Below are 23,097 nucleotides of genomic sequence, written 5' to 3' on the forward strand. Positions count from 1 at the left end.
GAGAGAGAGGGAGGGCGAGGCTTCTCCAAATCCATGCAGGATATAAACCGGACGAAGTGAGAAGAAGCACAAGGAGTTACAGAGATAAAAGGCATTTATTGCAGCAAGGGACAGGCCGGCGGTAAGAGAGGAGCACGTTGCAGCTGTCCCCATGGGAAACTGGCTGGTGAATCACTGGTTCTCGGCTGTGGTGCTGGTAAGAAAGCTTGATTTACTCATCCTCATCTGCTGGGGAAATGTGAGGCGAGACAGACAGAGGCCCAGCAAATACTACTAGTACAGGACAAAACCGCTGCCAGCCACAGCCAGGGCATAGGATAGGATGCCAAACTGGTCTGACCCTGTTTGGCACTTCTGATAGTCATTACATTTGACTTTTAGAAGATTGTAGCAGTTTGGTGCAAAAAAAAAAAAAAATCCACATAGGATAAAATCCGGACACCTGAGAGATCAGTTCCAGAACAGCCACATTACAAAAAGCAAAAAAAAAAAAAAAAAAAAGCTCGTTTTAGACAAGATCAGAGAAGCATGCTTTCAAAATGATTGTGTTAACTGTAGTAATTGAGAATCATCTTGTGTTTCATCCTTGGGGTGATTAGACTATGCTAAGGCGAAGAGATGTCCAGTCTTCTTGTGTATGGTGTTTATGCTGCTTGGTTATAGATCATTGGTTTTCCTGGCTGCTTGGACTCTTGCCATTCTCTGATGGTCTTCCACCCAAGTACTAGCTGAGTTCAACCCTGATTTGACAAGTACTTACAGGCAGTGCAACCAGAGAACAGATCCAGTGCTCGCTAAATGCTCAGTAACAGGCAGGGATCCCTCCTGAAGTCAGCTTGGACAGCTCCCTGCTGGTTGCAAGCAGGAAACCTCAAGTCTTGCTGAAAGAGTGCAGCAGCTTCCTGCTTTCTCTTGAGCTGGCATCTCGGGCGCTTTGAGCACCAGAGCTGTAAAATGCAGAAACCAAGCACTGTCCCAGCGGCACTTTCAATTTGCAGCCTCAGGAGCGAGTCACTTCGTTTGTCTGCTCTTTCCTAAATCCATCTATCTAAAACCATCTGTGTACACAGCACTTCACAAGGTAATTCACTGGGAAACTCGATTCCTAAACAAAGGAATGTCCAACATAAGCCCCAGCACAGGAGAGTTAAGTGCTTTGCTCAAGGTCACACAGTGAGTGGTCAAGACAACATCAGAAGAACTGCCTGACTTACTTAGACCAAAAGTCCCGCTAGCCAAATGTTTCACAGTCCTCTCCTGGAGGCACACCTATCCAGCAGGATTTTCAGGATTGTCACAATGAAAATGCACGAGGTAGATTTGCATATAGGGAGTCTCCAAGGTATGCAAATTCTGTCTCATGCCTATTCATTAACGATATCTTGAAAACCCCGACTAGTTGGGTGTGCCTCCAGGAAACACTGCCGAGTCTAGCCCAACATCCTGTGCATAAGAAATAGGCTTATGTGTAGAGCTGGCCATCTCTCCAGTCTCTAGCCGTCATGGTTTAGAGATCCCCTAAAACCCACAGGGTCGTCCCTATGCCATACACTTATCAAATCCCTTTTTTTTGCCTCTGAGTTCCACAGGTGCACATTGTGCTCTGTCTGTGTGAAGAAGGACTCGCTTTGTGTTTGCTTTTAAACCTGCAAGCTGAGATCTCTAGGTCCTGTGCTTCCCCACCGAGGGCCCTAGCCTATTCAGTTAAGAAAAGAAACAAATTATCCCAGAATTTGAAAAGGAATTAAGACTTTTTTTTTTTTTTTACCCAAGCCTTTGATTTTTAGGGGCTGTTTTGTATGTCTTTCTACCTGTTTTCTGCTATTGTTGATTATATTTAACCTGTATTTTATAAATGTGGTTGACCCGCTGTATTGGAATGACCTCCGTAATCGAATAAATCAGTCAAATTTACTTCAGTTTAGGAAATTATTAAAACATACCTTCCCTCAATCTCTTGTTTACTGACTACACCAGTTAGGCTAGGTTTGGGTGCTTGTCACTGTGGTTTTCTTACTGTCAAGATTCCAGGTTTTGATTTTTTTTTTTTAAATCTAGGCATTACTTGGCGTACCTGCTATGGTCGGTCTTTCTATCTCATTCAAGGCATGCAGATTAGTGCCTAATGGCTGTAGTGGTTTCATGTATTTTATTGATTTACTTTTATTTGTTTTTCATTTTACTTGTTTTATTGAGAATGTTTTTATTATTTGATCTTGTCTATATTTGTTTTATATGTTAGTAACATTGTAACCCACTTAGAATTATAGATTAGCAGGCTATAACTCTTTTAAATAAATAATTGGTATTTTATAACTTTTGTTTTTATTTTTATTTTGTAGTTGTGTTAGCTTTATTGAAATTGGTTTTATTGCAATTATCATAATGATATTTATTGCATTTTTATTTAACTTGTATTAATGCTTTTTAAATTGTACACCATTTTGATATATGATTAAGGGATTGCAGCATATCAAATTAATGAACTAAACTAAATAAAACTAATAATTAGACTAATGGAATACATTAGTACAGTATGGCTTGCCAAAGCACTGGGGAATACAGTTTGCATGAAAGGAGCCACTTTGTTTAACATTATCTTCCCTCCTTTTTTGGAGTCAGACCACTGACATTTTTCCAAGTGAATTTTCAGGTTGTCAGAAAAGATGTAGCTTTGTCAGTGAGTAAATAAAGATTAGGAAAAGAAGGTTATTTCTGTTGCGATGATTACCAGCTCAGACCATGACAGATTTAGGCCTGGATTCTCTAAGGTCACAGACCTTAGAGAATCCGGCGGTAACGGGGGGGGGGGGGGGGGGGGGGGGGGGTGAAGCGAGAGGGCGGGCCTGTGAAAGCTGGCAGCGATAAGGGTCCTTACCTTTCGCCGTCAGCGATGTCTTCGCGGCATCGGCCCTGGTACCACCCCAACTCCTCCCCTACCGTTGCAGACTCCACCCTGACTTAGATATCACACGCGAAAAGTCCCTTTTTTGCATGCGATACCTTTGGAAAATTACCCCCTTTAGGTGTTTGGTGCTGCTCAGCCCCCACTCCCACCCCCCTCCATTCTAGAAGGCAGGGTATGGTCTGGAGGGGGAACCTGTGGAAGCGTCCGTGCTGATACCGCCAAGCCTTGTGCAGACTACTAAGGGCTGCGAGACTCTGCTTCCCTCAATGGGATGCATCATTGCGATGTCTACAAGGGCAAGTGATGTGGTGCTGTGACCCAGATCCACTGCAGCATTTTGCACTTTGCCCCTCTAGGCACAAACGTACCGGTAATTAGTTCTATGTGAAAATCCAGGCCCACACCGAGGATTTCATCGTGCCCAGAGCAAACATTTATAGCAACGCTTGCACGGAATGGAAATAATGTGCATACTGAATGCTTTAATGAATGTAAAATCATGAGCAATGTCTGAGAGTCTAGATCCAGAAGGACCGATCTCTGTTTTACAGTACTATCATGACCTTTTTTTTCCTAATGGGTGGGGTTTAGTTCATCTGGTTTTTTTTTTTTAACAGCTTCTTTATTAGAAAAGCAGATATGATACACGTTACCAGCTTATTGCCTTAGCAAACATTTGAATACATTTTTTAACTCTTCCCCCATACAGTCCCCTCAATGCATCAACATTAACAAAGAAACTCAGCTTATACATACCAGTATCGCACACAACATTTAGTCTTCACTGATTTTTTCGCTTATTTCATCTTTAAAAATGTATTCATCTTCCTGATACATAAACTCTTGATGGAGGGTAGAGGCGCTTTGGCAGAAAAATGAAGGGATCCTGCATCTTTAATGATAGATGTGGTTACCGAGAGTCTGGCACACAATGTAAATGCGTATTTGATCCACACGCATAAATGGAAGACTGTATGGGCAGTTCTTAAGGAGCACTTTAAGCTTGACAAAAGAGGCAAGGTTGGTTGAGCACTGATAAAATCAGGTTCTATTCATTCTTTGTTGACCACCACATAAGGAGGTTGGGGAACTGCAGGGTTAAAGCTGCTGAGTGGTTTGGATGGAACAGAAAATGAATTTGACAGATGCCAGAAACATTCCTTGGGGGGCTTACCTAGTTATATAGTGTTGTGTATTAAATGAAAGATGTGGTTTATTGAGCTTTGCTGTTATTATTGTTATTTTACATAGAAAACAATAAAGCAAATTTCACAAATGCATTATTACCGGCATTATTTTTACTGCCACTTTATCTTCCATATTCTCTATCTGTTTTTTCCCAGGCGGCCTGGTTGGGAGTGAATATCTTCCTGTTTGTCTACTTTTTCCGTCTGTATCAGGAAGGGGAGCAGTATGCCTACACCAGAGAGATGCTTGGGGTGAGTATGAGAGCACAGATCTGTCACTGTCCTTCCAAGCAAGGAAGAAAAGCTCAGAGCAGCTGGACCTCCCCAAACTCTGATGCAGCCAGCAGACTCCGCAAACAAACCCAAAAATCAACAGTTCAGCTGCTAGTTCTATTCTGTGCTTTTCCCGGAGGTTTCCTTCGATTCAGAATTGACCTTTCTTGGGCTACAGTGCCAAAAGCCTTCATTCACAAATACCAGGGGAGTTTGCTCCCATTTTATATCCACCTCGCATTGCAGTGACAATGCTCAGCTGGGGGGGGGGGGGCGGGGGCCATGCATTACAGCACCTTCCAAACCACTTAGGAGTTGTTTTCTACGATGACCGAGATTCCCTGCCTCTGCAGCATTGCCAGTCCCAGGCCCAAGCACAGTCTCAGTGAACAGAAGATCTGACCCCCAGTGATTGCTAGTAGGGGTGTGCATTCGTTTTTGATGTATTGGCAATCCGCAACGTATATGTCCCTATTCGTTGTATTCGTGGGGTCACGAAACGTATGGCAACCCCCCACGAATACAACGTATCTAACGAATAAAACCCCCCCTCCTGACCCCCCCAAGACTTACCAAAAGTCCTTGGTGGCCCAGCGGGGGTCCTGGAGCGATCTCCTGCACTCGGGCCGTTGGCTGCCAGTATTCAAAATGGCGCCGATAGCCTTTGCCCTTACTATGTCACAGGGGCCGACCAATGACACTGGTAGTCTTGGGGGGGACTCCTGACCTGTCACATGGTAGGAGCACAAGATGGCGCCGGCCGTCCATTGCTCCTACCATGTCACATGGGCCAACTAATGGCACCGGTAGCCCCTGTGACATAGTGAGGGCAAAGGCTATCGGCGCCATTTTGAATACCGGCAACTGACAGCCCGAGTGCAGGAGATCGTGCCAGGACCCCCGCTGGACCACCAGGGACTTTTGGTGAGTCTTGGGAGGGTCAGGAGGGTGGGGGGTTGTAGTTAATTAAATTTAAAGGGATGGGTTTTTTGGGGGGAAACGAATACATACGTATCTAATGAACAGATCGGGGATGCAACGGATTTGGGTCCCCACGAATATGAATACCGAATGGGATGAATCCGTCCCTGCTGCACATCCCTAATTGCTAATAAACTACCATCTACCCTACCCCTGTGGCATTCTGGGGTGATTTCGCTTTAGGAGACTGCAGGAACATTGCTGTGGGGGGCGGTGATCCTCCATACCCCATCCTTTCCCACTGTTCAGAACCAAACTGCAAAGCTGTCAAATAATTTATGGCCAGCCCTGGCTTTGCTTTTTTTTTTTCACCCACTCCTGGTGCATCCTGACACCTGGAGTGCTTATTTCAAATGGAAGATGCAAATCTACAAACGCCACAGTGCACTGGGATGTCAGGTCAAAAGCTATTTCAACAGAATGCTCTCTCGGGACTCTAAGGCAAAAAGCACAGAAGAAATGTCCTAAATATGTTTTTTTGCAATTTTATTTTTATTTGAATATATCATTTAAATAAAGCATAAACTTTGTGTGGAAATACAAACGAAAAAGCAAAGAAACCATGATCAACAAATAATATAGCATCCAGGTTTGCTAATCCATTGTATTTGTAAGGAAATGGGAGAAAATGAAAAGAAAAATATGAATGGAATTTATATTTCCAAGGAAAACCTTAAACCCAAGATACAATTAAGGTTCCAAATGCACATATTTTAAAATGGGCTGTGTTGGGGAAATATTTTTCTGTGATGGTTTTTCACTTTGCACTGTAATCACTTTACCCTTGAGCTTTTCAGGGGTCAATGAGGACTATGGTGTAGTCTGAAACTCAGAGCTAGCACTTGGATGATGACCCCCATAATTTGTTATATAGAATATGATAGGCCCTACCCTATAATTATCATGGCATAAAACTCCCCTCTATGGACCTCATTTTCCAAGCCGCTCGCACGCAATAAGGGACCTTTCGCACGCGAAAAGTCCCTTATCGCGTGCGATACCAGGATGGGGGCGGAGTCGGCCCCGGAAGAGGAGGAGTCGGGGCGTCACCGGGGCCGACCCTGCGCCGACGCCGCGGACAGCGAAAAGGTAAATGCCTTTTCGCGTCCGCTTTCGCTCCCAATAGCTCCACCTCCTATGGTGGCGCTATTGGGTGCGAAACCGGCAGCGATCGCACCGCGACGGTGCGATCGCTGCCGGCTAGCGCGGGCCCGCCCCCCGATTCGGCCCCCCCGCCCCTCATCTTCTAAAGTATCGCAGGCCTGCGATACTTTAGAAGATGAGGCCCTATGTTATGTAATCTCACAGATATTCCATGAAAAGGTGATAGAGAAGGGCACAGATAAAAGCCATTTACCCAATTAATTAATTAATTTAGATACCATCCTTGTCTCCACTGGGAGGCTGTTCCATGCCATTCTTCTGTAAAGAAATATTTCCTTAGATTACTTCTCATTCAACCCCCTTTCACCGTTATCCCATGATCCTTCATGCTAGAGCCTCCTTTCCATTGAAAGAGGCTCACCTCTTGTACATTCATGCCTTGCAGGTCTTTAAATACCTCTATCCATATGTTCCCTAACCTACCTTTCCTCTAGGGTTATCACAGATGGAACTGAGAGGCAGGGTTATCAGGATAAGGCAAAAGAAGTTTATTTCTTCTTCCCACAGATAATGTATTGTGGGTTCCTGCAGGTGAAAGTCTCTGAGAGAACTGGAGTAGGCAAACAAACTATGGGAGCCCAAAACTGTTGTGAATAATCTGGGATATATGTATTGTGAAATATATATATACAAAAAATCAGGCAATATGTGGAACTAACTAGGGCTAATCATATACACCAAAAAAATTCGAACAGGAGAAGGAAAAAAGCACATAAAAAATTATACAAAATCAAAATAGAAAATAAGCATTTAATACAATCCTTTATTCAAATATAGCCACAGCTAAATAAAATAAACACACACATCTTTTAATTTTCACATAGAATTCTTATACATATCCCTTACAAAACATTGGACACATTATTCTCCACGCATAACTATATTGCATATAGATCTAACAAAGGTAGACCCTCTGATCTAAACTGCTACTAATCTATAGCTATCATGAATCTGGACAAGCCAGTATAGAAAACATAGTATTAAATCAAATGAATACAGAATGTAAAATCACACTTAATGATAACATCCTAACAAAGCATCACTTATACTCATGAATGTGACAAAAATAATACTTAAAGAATGATGTTCCTATGGGTGTTATGCTGTGATATCCTAATTTTTGTAGTATTAAATGCTTATTTGCTATTTTGATTTTGTATAATTTTTATGTGCTTTTTTCCTTCTCCTGTTGGAGTTTTTTTGGTGTATATATATATATATATATATATATATATATATATATCTATACATATATATATATATACTGTATTAACAATCCCAAGCAAGAAATAGGATACCCTCGTGCTCATTTATGAGAATAAGCACACATAACATACACAAGACAGAGAGAAAACAGCAGTAATAATTAACACAATAGCTATAATACAGGCAAGCACTATTCGCTAGTAGTCACTTCTCTCCTTGAGAAGACCTACGTCTGGTCGTCTACTGGTTAGAGCAGCTGCTGAGAACCAGGAAAGCCAGAATTCAAATCTCACTGATGCTCCTTGTGACCTTGGACAAGTCATTTCACCCTCCATTGTCTCAGGTACAAACTTACCCTGAGATTCATCATTCCATGTGAACAAAAAGGGGGGTGAAAGTGTGCAGCCGGCCGCATTGTGGCGATGCGGTTTCGCCTATCGCTGTGCATCTGCGCCGCACACTATCACCCCCCCCCCCCTCCCAGCGCCATGGGGAAAAGGGGTTATTTCCTGCAGCGCTGCCGGCGATAGCGTGTAAAACATTATCACCCGCAGCACTGCCGGGCCATAACCCTGCCCATACTCCTCCCCTTCCCCTGCTTTAAATAGTACCGCTGCGTTGCGGCCAGTATCGCGTGCGTTAGGGCCTCATCGATAATGGCACATCACAGTTTAATAAATGACCCTGTAAGAGCTTATTTGGTAAGCATTTTTTCCTCATAAACAGAATGGGAAGAAAGCCCTTAGATTGTAAGCCCTCTAGGGACTTGGAAGTACCTACTGTACCTAAATGTTATTTGCCTTGAGCTACCAATGAGAACGTGCAAGAAAAAAATAAAATAAATCCAGGCTGCCTCAGATTTTGTAATTCACTGAATTCCAGCAGGGGCACTAACCTCTGTTCTAGCAGTGATTCCATGAAGTTACTCACCACAGAGGTCAAAACTAACCAGCCAGTAGTTCCCAGACTACTTCTTCCACTTTTGCGAGGAGAAACACAGAAACATGATGGTAGAGAAAGACCATACAGTCTATCTAATCTGCCCATCCACGTTAAGTATTCAGTTTTCCAATCCCTTCCACATTCCCTGTCTCCAGTGCTCTGGAATTACTTTCGACTCTAAAGAAGCATTGAAAAGGTCGGCCAGCAAAGCTGCTAGAACTTCTCTAGGCTCCCTTGGTATCCTCAGGACTATCTTATCTGTCTCCATCACTTTATCTACTTTTAGTTTAGTTAGCCCCTCCGGAGCACAGCCATCTGAAAATCATTTGAAGTTTACCTCAATTCCAATCCTATTTGGGTCCATTTTTAATGGTCCTACTCCTAGCCCTGGCATCAGAAAACAGAAATATTTCTTAAGCCATTCTGCTCTACTTCTGTTGGCTATCTGTAGACCTTCTCCATCATCTTCCCTGGTGAACACTGAATAAAAGTATCTGTTCAGCATACAGCATCTACATTTTCTGGTCACACTCCATTTCTCCTTTCCAGCTCTGTCTTACAATCCCACCTCTGCACATTCACTGACATTCTCAAAGAAGGTTTTTCCACCTTGACTTATGTCCTTGGCTATTTTTTCTTCTGCTCCTACCTTTGCAATCTCTCCTTCCCTGCTTCCCTCAGCTTTCTCTCTCCTCCTCCTCCGACTGAGCTACCTTCTATCTTTTTGCCTTTTCTTTTCCCATCATTAAAACCATACTGATCTCCCTTTCCTCTTACTTGTATAAAATAAGGATGTGTTGCCCTCTCACTGTAACACTTTTAATTTAGCCCACTGCTCTGTCCCACCTTTCCAGTGCCTCCTTCAGGTACTCATCAAGTCTCAGATCCGGACCTTTGTGTGACCTCTCTCTGCCTGTGCTCTTATACTTAACTAAACTGTCTGATGATCGCTTGAGCTCAAACAAGAACCTATACTGATTATTACTGAATTTTCTTTTCTGATCCCTCAGTGATCTCTGTTGCCTGCACCCCTCCCCAGATGCACTGTCCGGGTGACACTGATGACATTTGTTGGCCCCAGGGTTGCCTTCTCTGCGGCACACCCTCAGGACAGTTGGTTGGCTGCCAGGACCTGCCACTATAGTTGCAGCTGCCTTCCCTCCCTCCCCAGGCCTGTGCTTGCAACCTCCAAGTCACACTCAGACCCAACAAAACCTGTATGGGGAGGGGATCCAGACCTGGATCCCTGCACCACAGGACCAGCCCCTGATTTATTGAATTGTGTTCGCTGAATAGCTACAGGAACTATTTACAAGTGTTTTATTATTGGTGCTGCTTTTGTATTAGTTGAACATTCCTACCATCCGTTGCTGTTTTATTGACTCTTTCTGTGATGGTAATAACCCTCTTTCTTTGCTAGTTGATATGGGAATACCCCAGCCTGACATAGATCTACTTTTTGGGATCCTCTGGGTACTTGTGACCCAGACGGAGACAGGATGCTGGTTTCGATGGACCTTGGTCTAACACAGCATGGCACTTCTTATGTTCTAGGCATTACCGTGCAAAGGTTCTCAGAGAGGGTCACAAACAGGTCTGGTTTTCAGGATGCTCAATATGTATACTCATCAGATGTATCTGTATACATATGGTCTAAGAGCAAGGCTAATTTGCATAGCTTGGTCACTCAGAAAACCAGATCTGTTTGTGGCCCTCAAAAACCAAAGCTAGAAAGCCCTCGCCTTAGAGCCTTCATGTTTGTTTATTTTATTTATTTATTTGTACAATTTTTATATACCGTTGCACAGTAATATTCCATCGCTACGGTTTACATGAGATAAACATAAAATTGATACAAAAAATATTAAAAACTCAACTCATATTATTAAAATTAACTTAATACAGTTATAAAATCTTAAAATTACTCCTAAAAACACAAATTCAAAACTAACATATCAAACTAAAATATATGGATCTCAATGTCATTATTTGTTGTCAGATCTCGTCTGCCTGACAAAACAGCCATGTTTTTAATTCTTTCCTGAACCTCTTTCTGTCTTGCTGAAGCCTCAGTTTGGTGGTAACTGATTCCACTTGTATCTTCCATGTAAGCTGCTGCTAAACTCTGGGTTTTCGTCCTGTTCTTTCCTCAGTCGGCCCTGGCCTGGGCTCGCGCTTCTGCCGCCTGCCTGAATTTTAACTGCCTGCTGATCCTGTTGCCAGTTTGCCGGAATCTTCTCTCCTTCCTCCGTGGCACCTGCTCGGTGAGTTACCAGGCACACGGCAGACATCTTAAGTCCCAAGTGGGACTTCTTAGGCCTTGTTGAACCCATGGGATGAGGGAAAGTCTGTCTCTCGGAGGGCTTTGCTGACAGAGCTGAATGCAGCCTCTATGAGCCTGAGATGCATTTCTCAAAACCTGCTGGTGCCCCCTTACCATTTCCTTTTATCTCCGTAGTGCTGCCGCCGCACCATGAGGAAACAGCTGGACAGCAATCTCACCTTCCACAAACTACTGGGGTACACCATCGCTCTCCTTACAGGTACTGTCTGCGGCAGGGCTCTGCCTATCACTTCAAAGAGTGCCCCATCCCACAACTCAGCAAAAATGAGCGGGACTGGCAAGATTTCCATCATGATGGGGGCGGAAACCCTTTGCTTTCCACAATAAATATTCTCTGGCCTTAGTGGTTAATTAATGGCTTCACTCACTGGCTAGTCAGGCACAGAAACTCATTTCAAAGTTGATAGCGCATCTGTGTTCAAATTTGCCTCCAAATCAGTCACAAGTGCACATTCACTCCAAATTCATTTGTGCTTCTGTTCGGACTAGGAGGAGATTGTAGAGCTCCACATTAGTTCTGGAGTCACTAATCCAGCTGGCGAGGTAATTTCACTCCTGGATTATTTACATTAGGAGTAACTAATTCTAGAATAACTGTCTATGTATCGATTTTTGCATTAAAAATAATCACACCAGAAAACCAGTCCCTGGTTAATCCAGGAGTAAATAGAACAGGAAGTGAAACCAGGGGTAAGTAATCCGCAGCAGAAGGGTTTATTTGTGTCACCACTATGTGGCCTAGGTTCAGTACAGTTGTTGGGTCTCCCTGACCTATGAGGTCAGGGTTCAGCATGCTTCACATTTCCCACAACTGGCCTACTATGGGGGAGAATAGCTGAGTACCTGCTTTTTAACCCAAGCAATCTGGTTTGAACTGGTTAGATTAGATGGCTGCTCTTTTATTTATTTATCATTTATATTCTGCTGATCGATAATGACATCTCAGCAGAGGACAACATTATTGCATAAGATAAAGAAGTACAGCTGTTGGTTTCACTCTCTCTCTCCATTGTTTAGCTGTTCATACCATTGCGCACTTGTTTAACCTTGAACGGTATAACAACAGCCGCCTGCAGAAAGAGGACGAGAGCTTGTTGGGGAAGCTCTCCAGCATTGGCATTGAAGATGACTCCTGGTTAAACCCCATCCACTCAAACCTGGACACCTCAGTAGTAAGTCACTCACACTCAGAGCAGGAGACCAGTGAAGCTTGCTGCTCTCACGGCCTATTTGTGTTCATTTCAGGCTTTATTTTTCTCTCTGTTTGAAAATCTGAGAAGTGGTTCGTTTATTCTCTTCATGTGTTCTCACCGTAGAGTCCCACATACGTAGCCTTCACCACCATTGCTGGCATCACCGGTGTGGTCATCACTCTGGCTCTGATCCTCATGATCACCTCGTCGACAGAGTTCATTCGCAGATGCTATTTTGAGGTGTTCTGGTACACGCATCACCTTTTCATCATCTTCTTCGCAGGCCTCCTGATCCATGGAGCTGGGTAAAGTCTAATTTTCAGAGCATTCTTGTCCTTTACACTAGCCTTCTCAGGTAGATAACAGCCCTGTACATGCATCAATTCACATGCACACTCATGCCTACACACACGTTTACTATGTGCTAGCTCTCCTAAGTAGGACACTGATCAACATACCTCATGCCCATGCTTTCAAGACAGGCATCACATCTACAACACAAACAGATCAGCAGCCTGCATGCCCAGACAGGAAAGAAAGACCATACATATTTTATTTTATTTATTTATTAAAAATTTTTTATATACCGACATTCATCCAGGATATCACATCGGTTCACAGTGTAACGCAAACAGACGCCAGGCATGGCGCTTTACATTGAACAAATAAAACATGTTAACATGGGATTAAAAGAGGGTGTGAGATAACATGGGATAATTTGCATTAAGTAATAAACAGGAATTGCAATTATATAAATATGTACAAAATGGAGACACTAAGAGATATGAAATTTAGGGATGCTAGGAAGAGAGAGGGGAATGGCGAGCAGAGGGGGGAGAATGAAGGGAGGAGGGGGGAGAAAGGTAGGATAGGGGCGAGGTGAGGGGAGAGAGGGACAGTAGAGGGGGCAGTGGGGAGGAAGGGGGGGGCAGTGGAGAGGAAGGGGGGAAATTAGGTGTATGCTTTGGCAAAGAGCCAGGTCTTGAGCTTCCGCTTGAAAGATTTAAGGCATTCCTCTTGCCGTAATTCAACTGGCATTGTGTTCCAAAGGGTCGGCCCGGCGATCGATAGTGCACATATACACACGGCTTTCACAGGTTAGATGTAGAATACTCTTCCAGTCTTTTTACACTTCACTTAAGACAAGCTCTAATAGCATTACAGGCAAAGTGGCAAATTGCTATCAGATTCTATGTAAACCCTGCAGAGATAAGGGCAGATTGTGCAACTTGATTTATACTTTACCTTCCTGAGCTTAGTGGTTTTCATCTGGTCTGGGAATGAAAGGTGAGGAGGGGAAACAGAGAGGGCAGAAGCAGAGGAGGAGTGGAATGGAAGAGAAGAGAACAAGAGGAAGGAGAGGAGAGTTGGGCACGAGAAGAAAAAGGGAACTGTAATTCAAATAACCTGACAAGCTGAGTTTTTTCTCTGTGCTTCAGGCGCATAGTGCGTGGACAGACCGGAGATAGCATGAGAAGCAATGATTACCACAAATGTAAGGATTCCTTTAAGAGCTGGGATGATGACGACAGTGATTGTAAAGAGCCAGAGTTTGCCGGGAACCCACCTGCTGTAAGAATCCTTGTACTTTTAACGACTATTGCCTAGTTTGTATTTTATTTGGTTATTAGCTGTAGGAATAACATAGTCTGAGCATCTGAAATTCCACCAGCTAGGAGTTGCTGCCACAATTACGGGCCTATCGACTGTTCACAATGTTAGACACCACAAAAATGATGGGCTCTCCTCGCTTCCAAATATCAAAGGGAGAAGACTGAGACCTGCAATATACTGTATAGAGATATAGATAGATATAAGAATGAATCAAAAATCAGCAAATCAATGTTTCGGCACCTTAAGTTGGGCCACACCATTGGTCTGGTGATGTCATCATTTATTCTTTCGGTTTTAGGAGTTTTATTATTAGCTATGTGTAGACAGGTATGACGCCAATGAACAGGGCGCCGATATCTATGTTCTTAATTAAGGTATAATGCAATGATGAAGAGGGGGATTCTATAATCCCCCTTGGTTTTTCCCACCTTGACTTATGTCCTCGGCTATTTTGCCTCTGCTCCTGCCTTTGTAGTCCTACCTTCCCTCCTTCTCGCAGCTCTCTCAGATAGTCCTCTCTTTCCTCTTCCTTCTGAGATGCCTTCAGCATGTGCTGTAGCTGGCCCTGTAGTTGAACTTTTCCAGCAATGGAAAGCATTCTTGGCATGGCTTTCTCAGACTCAAGACCTCTCCGTGCATCAGGCATGCCATAGGGCATTTAGGAGATGGCACCAGTAAGAAAAAAAGCATAGTGTGCTCTGAGCTCAGGAAAAGGAGGAAGATCCCCTACAATTCTGTTTGTCTGGGTCTGAAATCCAGCCAGCTACACAAGCTGTGGAGTGTTTTCCTATCCCGCTGGCCTCCCTCCACTGGCGCATCTGTGCTGGAATAGTCAGAATCCTTGAGCATTTATTTCCGGAGACCTGCCACATCCTAACTGACCTGGAGTTACCACTTTTATGAATAGTGCCCTTCTCCAGCCCTTTGGGACCAGCACTGAACTACCTGGTATTGACTTCTCAAGGTACATTGCACCCTCAGGGGCTCTCATGACCGCATACAAATTTACTTATGCTTTTTCTCCACAGACATGGAAATGGATCTTGGCCCCCATCATTCTTTACATCTTTGAGCGACTGATTCGTTTTTTTCGCTCTCAACAGAGGGTCGTCATTACAAAAGTAAGGGCTCTACTGGTTTTGCTGTGTGGTTAAAAAGTCTCGTGTTCCGCGCATTCAGTCTTCTGCATTTCAAGGGGCAGCTCCTTCCCCCGCATTCAGTCCTAGTTCCAAGCCTCTCAGCAGGATTTCTCCCAGAGAATGCGGGGGTCGCAGACATCGTTTGCGGAGGCTCTCTCAGCTGAACACTGGTGACTTTCCGCTTCCTCCAGCAAAGAGTTCATAAAAAAGGGAGCAGTGCTGTGCAGGAGAGGTGACAGTGGAATAGCTTTCCCCTTCTCTAGATTTATACTCCAAGCCTAGAGCAGCCTAGCACTGGTAGGGTGGGAGCTCACGGTGACTCTGTTCTCTAATCTCCCAGCAGACGTCATGGCCAGGAGTCACTGAAGGGAACGGTGTCACTGCACTAACTGTTTGAAGCTCCTATCTGTATGTGTCTCTCTCTCTCTCTCCTTCAGGCTGTTATCCACCCATCAAAGGTTTTGGAGATGCAGATGCAGAAGAAGGGCTTCAGCATGGAAGTGGGACAGTACGTCTTTATCAACTGCCCCTCCATCTCCCGCCTGGAGTGGCACCCTTTCACTCTCACCTCTGCCCCAGAGGAAGACTTTTTCTCAGTCCACATCCGCTCATCAGGGGACTGGACAGAGAAACTAATCGATGCATTTCAGCAACAAAAGCCAAATACTCCCAAGTAAGTTGGGGGAATTTAGAAACTAAATAATTCTTAAAGGTCACTGGAGGTTAATTTGGAAAGGCCCTGGGTGCCCTTTACAGGGATAAAAATAGATTTAACCTCCCTACATCAGCCATATCAGGTTACGTAGAGATTTGGCCACTGGAAATGATGTGCGAACTTCTGTAGCATATATACTTGTGGCCACCTAGGAGAAAGGTGTTCTAGGGGGATGTGTAATTGGAAATTATATGCATATTTAAAAAAGAAAATGTCCCATGTAACTGGGCATGCTTTATGTCATCATCATGTGGTGTACTTTTATCCATATAATGAGCCAGCACTCAAACACCATGTCCATGGGTATCTTGTGTTGGAAAATCAGCTGGGTTTGTGCGGGCTGAAACATACACAGTATATTTACATTGTCAGTTAAGCCCCTATGAGCTTTTGATACAAAACAACAAGTAAATATGAACATGCATGTAAAACAGAGGAAAAAACATCTGCTGCCACTGAACTGACATTAGGACTGTGCCACAGCTGTCACCCACCTGGTCCCGGTTGCTTTTAGAGTAGTTTTGCACATTCAGAGTCATCTATCACCTTTAGAGAATGTTTCAAGTACAGTGCTTTGTTTTAAAAAGTGATGGATTCCTTTCTAGCTATTACAACTCTTTTTTTTTTTTTAAATTAAAACTATGAATATGGAGCTACTCGTAGTCTGGAGCTTATCTGCAGCTTTCAGTGTGCACCTCTCCTCCCTACAACAGGTGTCGTACCCTGCAGATTCTTCTGTCTGATTCAGACTAAGATGTGACATTTGAGAAATTAATGTGACATCAAAGTTCTTCTCCATAAACACAGAATGGGGATTACAGCCTTATTGAAGCAGGCCAGTACAGAACTACATGATCTAGGTGTGACTTTTAGAAAGTTCTGTAGCCAAAGCTTTCATTCTAGAAAAAAAGTAGTGTTAATTTCCATGAAAAGTCATAAAATGCTTCATTGCAAGATGAAAAAAGTGGAGGAGTGGACAAGCTATTCAAATCTTCACTTTTTCAATAAATTAGTGATTTTCTGTGCTGAAAAGTATGGCCCGTGACCTGAACATAGAGGCTAGTGGAGGGGTCAGCAACCTTGGACACCCCTGAAAACATTTGGCTCAATACCTTGTCATCTACTGCTTAGGATCAGAAAGCACTGCCTTAAGGGGGCATCAGCCTGGTCCTGACCCTGCCCTGAGTCAGTAGCACACACTGTCCCCTTCAAGGTCTTCTCCATTTCCAGCAACTGGAATACGATAAGGCTGCAGATGGGCTCCCATGCCAGGACTAGCAAGAGGTACGTTTCCAGAGCCTGTACATCAGCCTGTTTCAGTGCTGCCTTCAGTCCCACAGAAGCAGATAGGAAGGTGGACAGAAAAGAGAGAGAGAGATCCTGCTAGGAAACCCTCCCAGCCCGAGAGACACAGGTAGTGTGAGAGTGAGCACAGCGATAGATTTAGATTTTTATTACCCCTAGGCACTTTTGGTGCCCTCCTTCCTAGGAAGGTTGGACATGAGATGGGTCAAGAGCCCATGGTAATGTTTCAGCAGCCCGACCCTCCGCCAAGCAGGGAAAACTGTAGAGACGGTGGTGGGCAGGATGATACCACCATGAACCTCCGCAGTCCCGTGCAGACTGCAGAACTCTGCTTCCCTCAATGAGACCTGTACCATCTTAACAGGGCGGATAATGGGGAGCCGTGGACCAGGTTTGCCACACTTCACAATTCATGGAACTCCGCTGCTCCCCAAATGTTGCCATCCTCTGCGAGGCTAGGCCAGTGCTGAGGGAGAGAGACACAGATGGTGAGAAAGCAAAAGCTGCGAGAGACACAGGGTAAGAGAAAAAGTGTGTGTGCATGCGTGCGTGAGAGAGACCCTAAACCTCTCCCTTCTCTGCAGCCACCCTGCCCCTGTTTGTTGGTCTCGCATTCCAATATTAGATGTTATGGGGGGGGGTTTCCACTCTGCTCCAACATGTTGCTGACCTCTGCACTAGTGCTTTACTCCTGATTGCACATTCTTGGGTCCCTAATCCTGAAGTCCCAGGCATCAACAGTGCAGAGAGTGAAGGGAAGGCATTGCAAAAAAGACATGCTGCTTTCTAAAGGGAAGTAACAGCACTATTTGTCAGCCGGGAGGCCGTCTGCAAAGTGAAGAGCAACAAATTCACCAGTAACCCCGCCACTCTGTCTTTCCTTCCTGAAGATCTGACAACCTGTCTAGGCAGAAAGTAATGAGAATGAGGCTGGGCCCTGGGTGATCAGATTGCCTTCTCTTCCAGTTTTGGATGCTTCCTTGCTCACCCAAAAGCCTTTTGCTGTTTGCAGTCCCGTTTTCAACAAGGGGGGAAAGCAGTATTTCCGATTGCCACCAGCTTTGGGACCGTGGTTGGAGAATCAGAACTGACCCAATAATGAACTATTGCTGAACGTGAGAAACGTTCAGCCTCAGTAGATAACATCTGCACCAAAGCACGGCGCGCGACACCCTCCTAACGCCGCCTGTATTTCAGCTCAGGGGTGTCTGCTGACCTTTTGCCTGCAGAAGATAGAAATGCTGGACATGCTAGGCATAACACGTCTTGGGAGCTAGGGAAAAGGGCAAAAGGACTGAGTGACTAATTGAAGGAAAGAAAAGTTCAACCCGACCTACCTTTCTCTGACCCATTAATCCTTTCTTTTGCCTGGCAGGATTGCAGTGGATGGCCCCTTTGGCACGGCCAGTGAAGATGTTTTCCAGTACGAGGTCAGCATGTTAGTTGGAGCAGGGATTGGGGTTACCCCCTTTGCCTCCATCCTTAAATCCCTCTGGTATAAGTTCCAACATGCCGACCAGAGCCTCAAAACAAAAAAGGTAACAGCAATGAATTTGCTACAGATGTGAACCCCCTCTGCATCCTTTGCTGTCACGATATATAGTGCCTGCCACTTCCTCTCACGTCCCTGCCCTGGAGATAGAAATATGAAGGGCACTCTAACCCTGCGACTAACTTGGGCATAAAGCTGATTCGTTATATGTGCGATTTCTTCTGTTCTTCTGTTTATCTCTCTGTACATCATAGGATTATGCATCAGAGAGTCTTGCAATGTGTCCCGTCTTCCTTTTACTTCCAGATAACTACTTAGGTGATGGCACGGTTCTCGATCACATGCTAACTTTAAAGCGATATACCCATGCAGGCAATAGGGTCCTTTTTTGCACCATGCTTTTTAACTAGGTTAATCCACTCAGTCAGGTGGGGCCTCTAAAGGCCAGCACGCTGCTAGTACAGTGTTCAAGTTGCAAGGCAGATCAGTCACAGAAGTTTTCCTGGTATCACATCACAAAAACAGGTCAATCTGCAATGTGTATGGTGCATTTACGAACTGGCACAGAGCAAGTGCCAATTTTCAGAAAGATGGTGCTTGTCCCCCCGCTATTCTCATGCACTGGTTTTATACCTTAGCCACTGTTCACAAAGGTCATTTTTCTCATCAGTTAGAAGCCATAGCCTCTTGGTTTCCAAGTTTTCTTATTCAGAACTCCATTTTACACTATTAAAAAAAAAAAATTCAATGATTTAAAACGTCCAAATCGAAAGATGGTAGTTTTTATAGCTTTTAATGCCAAAGTGTTCAGTATAATATAGACATTTCTGCTCGCTGCCCTGCTTTACACTCTTGGTTTCTCCTGGCTGTGGCACGCTCTGCCATGACTCACAGTTTGAGAGGAGCTGCAGTTTCTCACCTTTGGATTCTCTCTAGAATTTTTATGCGCTCCAGTCCTTATTGACCATTACACAACACACTCTCTGGGCAGTGATCGCTTCCACGCAACATTTTCAGCCATCCTTTCCCTGCTTGCAGTCATTATTTTGTTTCATTGGCAGTATATCCAGCTTACTTCAGTTATGTCTCTCCTTTTTTGCACAGATTTATTTCTACTGGATCTGTAGGGAAACGGGAGCATTTGCTTGGTTTGCTGACCTGCTCGCCTCTTTAGAACAGGAGATGTCATCATCGGGAAAAGCCACTTTCCTGAACTACAGACTCTTCCTTACCAGCTGGGACAGTAACATTGTGAGTCATTGATTCTGAACCAGGATCTCTTCAACAGGATCCCATGTTACTGATGGGAATAATAAGGGAAGATTTAAACAGGAGAGAGAAGAAATAATGATGATAGGGAAGATGGGTCATGAACTTAAGGATCCTTTTTGGAAATGGGCTTTTAATCTGTTCACAGATCTGAGCACAAACCTCCAAAGATCTACTTTGGCACCTATCCTACAGGCCGATACAGTACAGTGCGCTCCGGCGGAGCGGAGCACACTGTTAACCCGCGATTGGACGCGTGTTATCGACACGCTAGCTTTACCCCTTATTCAGTAAGGGGTAATAGCATGTCGAAAACGCGTGTCCAACCCCCCTGAACCTAATAGCGCCATCAACATGCAAATGCATGTTGATGGCCCTATTAGGTATTCCTGCGCGATTCAGTAAGTAAAATGTGCAGCCAAGCCGCACATTTTACTTTAAGAAATTAGCGCCTACCCAAAGATAGGCGTTAATTTCTGCCGGCGCTGGGGAAGTGCACAGAAAAGCAATAAAAACTGCTTTTCTGTGCACCCTCCGACTTAATATCATGGCTCGCGGGTTGAAAACCGGACGCTCAATTTTGCCAGTGTCCGGTTTCCGAACTTGTGGCTGTCAGCGGGCTCGAGAACCGACACCAGCAAAATTGAGCGTCGGCTGTCAAACCCGCTGACGGCCACCACTCCTGTCCAAAAAATAGGCGCTAGGGACGCGCTAGTGTCCCTAGTGCCTCTTTTTACCGCCAGCCCTAATTTAAATAAATTAAATTACTGTATCGAGCGCACAGGAGAGTGTCCTGTGCGCGCGCTGGGAGAGCGAGCGCTCGCCCGCTCTCCCGCGATTATTACTGTATCGGCCTACTATACGTTTTCCGGGGAGGCTGATGTTCATGGAGATAGTAACGAATGGATGAAACCAGCTTCCATTGTCAGTAGCAGTCTGGTTGGCTGCTGTTGTTACTCATCCATTCACTTGAAAAAAGCTACAAGTGAATGAAAGCAATATCCAGCAAAAGGGTTTTTTTTTTAATTAGAGTCCCTTTCTTAACCTTGTTGAAAGCTCAGTGGAATTTTTTTTTTTCAGGAAAATTGGTTTGTGCAGCCTTATAATCATGTGAGAGATAGAAATTGCCCTACAATCATGGAATAGGGTTTACTGTCAATGGCATATGTCACATAGCAGCATCAAGGAAGTAATAAGTGGAAGTATTCCCGATGTCTGCAGAATACAAACTAGGTTGCCAGCCAGGGTTTGGTACATGAATGCTTTGACTATCCATGTAGTTTAACCTATTATCTCCCTCATTCTAGGCGGGCCATGCAGTAATTAACTTTGACAATGCTATGGATGCAGTCACTGGTCTGAAACAGAAAACCTGCTATGGAAGACCCATCTGGAACAATGAGTTCTCTAAGGTGGCAGAAGAAAATCCTAGGTGAGTCTGAAGATCATCACTGTTCTAAAAAGAAAATGTAAGATGGTCATTGCACTGGATTATGAAAGAAAATTACATATTCACTTTCTTTCCATGTGCTTATTTCTGTTCAATCTTTGGCTGAAAAAAATACTTTCTGGTTTGCTTTTGGCTGCTATGAAAGGCAGCCAGGAAATCAGGGTAAAATGAACCCTTGTAGTACAGACATTGCCAGGGAAGTGGGGACCGCACCAGTGGTGTGGGCAGGGGGGGGCCCCCGGCATTTTCCTCTTGTTTCTTTGGCCTTCCAGCTCAAGTGGAACCAGCCTCTAGTCTAGCGCAGTCATTCACAAATATCTGGGGATTCGTTTCCTCTCTGACACCCTACTCCACCATCAGAACAGTCCTTGGCCAGGGACCACAAACCTCAGCTCCCGCCAAAATCTGGCTAATGTGGACCTTAGTGTGGTCACTAGGTGTCGCTGTTGAGCAACAGGTGAGGCACCCTTTCCCCACCCCAAGGTCATGTGAATTGCTGTGTCTAAGGCATCCCCAGCTTTGGCCAGGCTGAGGAGCAGAGTATTGACTTGGGATTGAAACCAGATCCTCTGTAAGGCAGTGTGCAGCATTTCCGACTGGGGCCAGCCCTGTCCTAGTATAGAGTAGGCAAGTTTGTAATGGTTTCTTTAGCAGTAATTAATGTTTGTGGTTTTAACAGGTCAGTGGTGGGTGTTTTCCTCTGTGGTCCACAAGCATTGGCTGAAACCCTGCAGAAGTGCTGTCAGCAATACTCCAGTATTGACCCAAGGAAAGTCCAGTTCTACTTCAACAAGGAAAACTTTTGAGCAAGGAGAATGGCAGGCAGCCAGAATCCAAGGCAGTGCTGCTTTGCATTGTTTTCTTTTTACATTTCCAGTGCAAGCAGCGCATGAATGGATTTCACATGAATTGCCTACAGTCAGTAGGAATTTGATGTAGTTCCCTAGGCACCACAGAGAGCACTTTCAGCAGACTAGGGAGTTTCCCCCCAGGGAAGGAGATTCCACTTGGCATTGTGATTACTATTGCCAAGCTGACACTCATTACTTGAAATTCACCCCAGAATCAGAAACAGGCTCCGTTTTGGATGGACTGGCTACGTTATCTGCCATGTTTGTCTCTGGAGACTGCAAAAGGATCCCTCCCTCTTCTAAGCAACAGATGATAGTGAAAAGGAAGTTCTTCTGGATTTCACAGTTTTGCTAAGGGCCAAAGCATATGTTGCACAAACAGCCACTGCTCTTTTTTCTCTCATTGTTCTTGCTGAAGCCCGGCAGAACCATGGGGAGATGACGCCAGGCATAAACAGATAACGCTGCCACCTGACTTTCCTCCATCCGTCAGAACCAGGGAAGCACAAACTGAATTGCAAAGCATTTTCCAGGCACTGGCCGACCTACCCTGATCCAAATTTTCCAGACTGCCTGGCACAGAAGCACCATCTGAAGAGCATAACGGGAATGCTCTGGTTTGCTCCAGCCCGAACAGTACCCGGACGTACTGTGCTGCAGTTTCCAGAGGAAAGAGCCTGAAGCTAACCAGAAGGACATTTTTATGACTGTTCTGACCAAAAGTAGACCAAGGCAGGCTGGCAACGTTATGGGGCACCGTTTAGGAACTGACAATGGCTAGTTGTCTTGGCCCAAATTGGACCTGGTATTCTTTAGTGTTTACTTCCCACCACATTTCTTGTGTTAAACCTCATGGTTGCCCAGATTTGAAGAGATAATCACTGTTTCAAATCAGAGTTAGTTCATTTGCTATCGCTGCCATGCAGTGACTGTACTGACCTGACAGACACATGCACATTGCTCTTCAATGCTATTTAAAAATGGAATTTATGTTGTAAATACCGTGTAACAAGAATACATTTAAAAGTCTTTATGTTATCTATTATTAAAATTAAGCTTTTTAT

At 44.5% G+C, this 23,097-nt stretch overlaps 1 protein-coding gene across 1 annotated transcript; it reads left to right on the forward strand.

Annotated features, from left to right (window-relative positions):
* Positions 1–64: 64 nt before the first annotated feature.
* Positions 65–23,097, forward strand: NOX1 (NADPH oxidase 1). Its single transcript, XM_029607389.1, has 13 exons — positions 65–196; positions 4,252–4,347; positions 10,815–10,925; positions 11,120–11,204; positions 12,023–12,177; positions 12,322–12,503; positions 13,638–13,770; positions 14,841–14,933; positions 15,389–15,624; positions 18,347–18,509; positions 19,568–19,714; positions 21,040–21,164; positions 21,862–23,097. The coding sequence occupies exons 1-13, from the start codon at positions 152–154 to the stop codon at positions 21,986–21,988; spliced, it is 1,698 nt and encodes a 565-aa protein (XP_029463249.1). The 5' UTR covers positions 65–151; the 3' UTR covers positions 21,989–23,097.

This window comes from Rhinatrema bivittatum, chromosome 6 (genome assembly GCF_901001135.1).
Source record: "Rhinatrema bivittatum chromosome 6, aRhiBiv1.1, whole genome shotgun sequence".
Lineage (NCBI taxonomy): Eukaryota > Metazoa > Chordata > Amphibia > Gymnophiona > Rhinatrematidae > Rhinatrema > Rhinatrema bivittatum.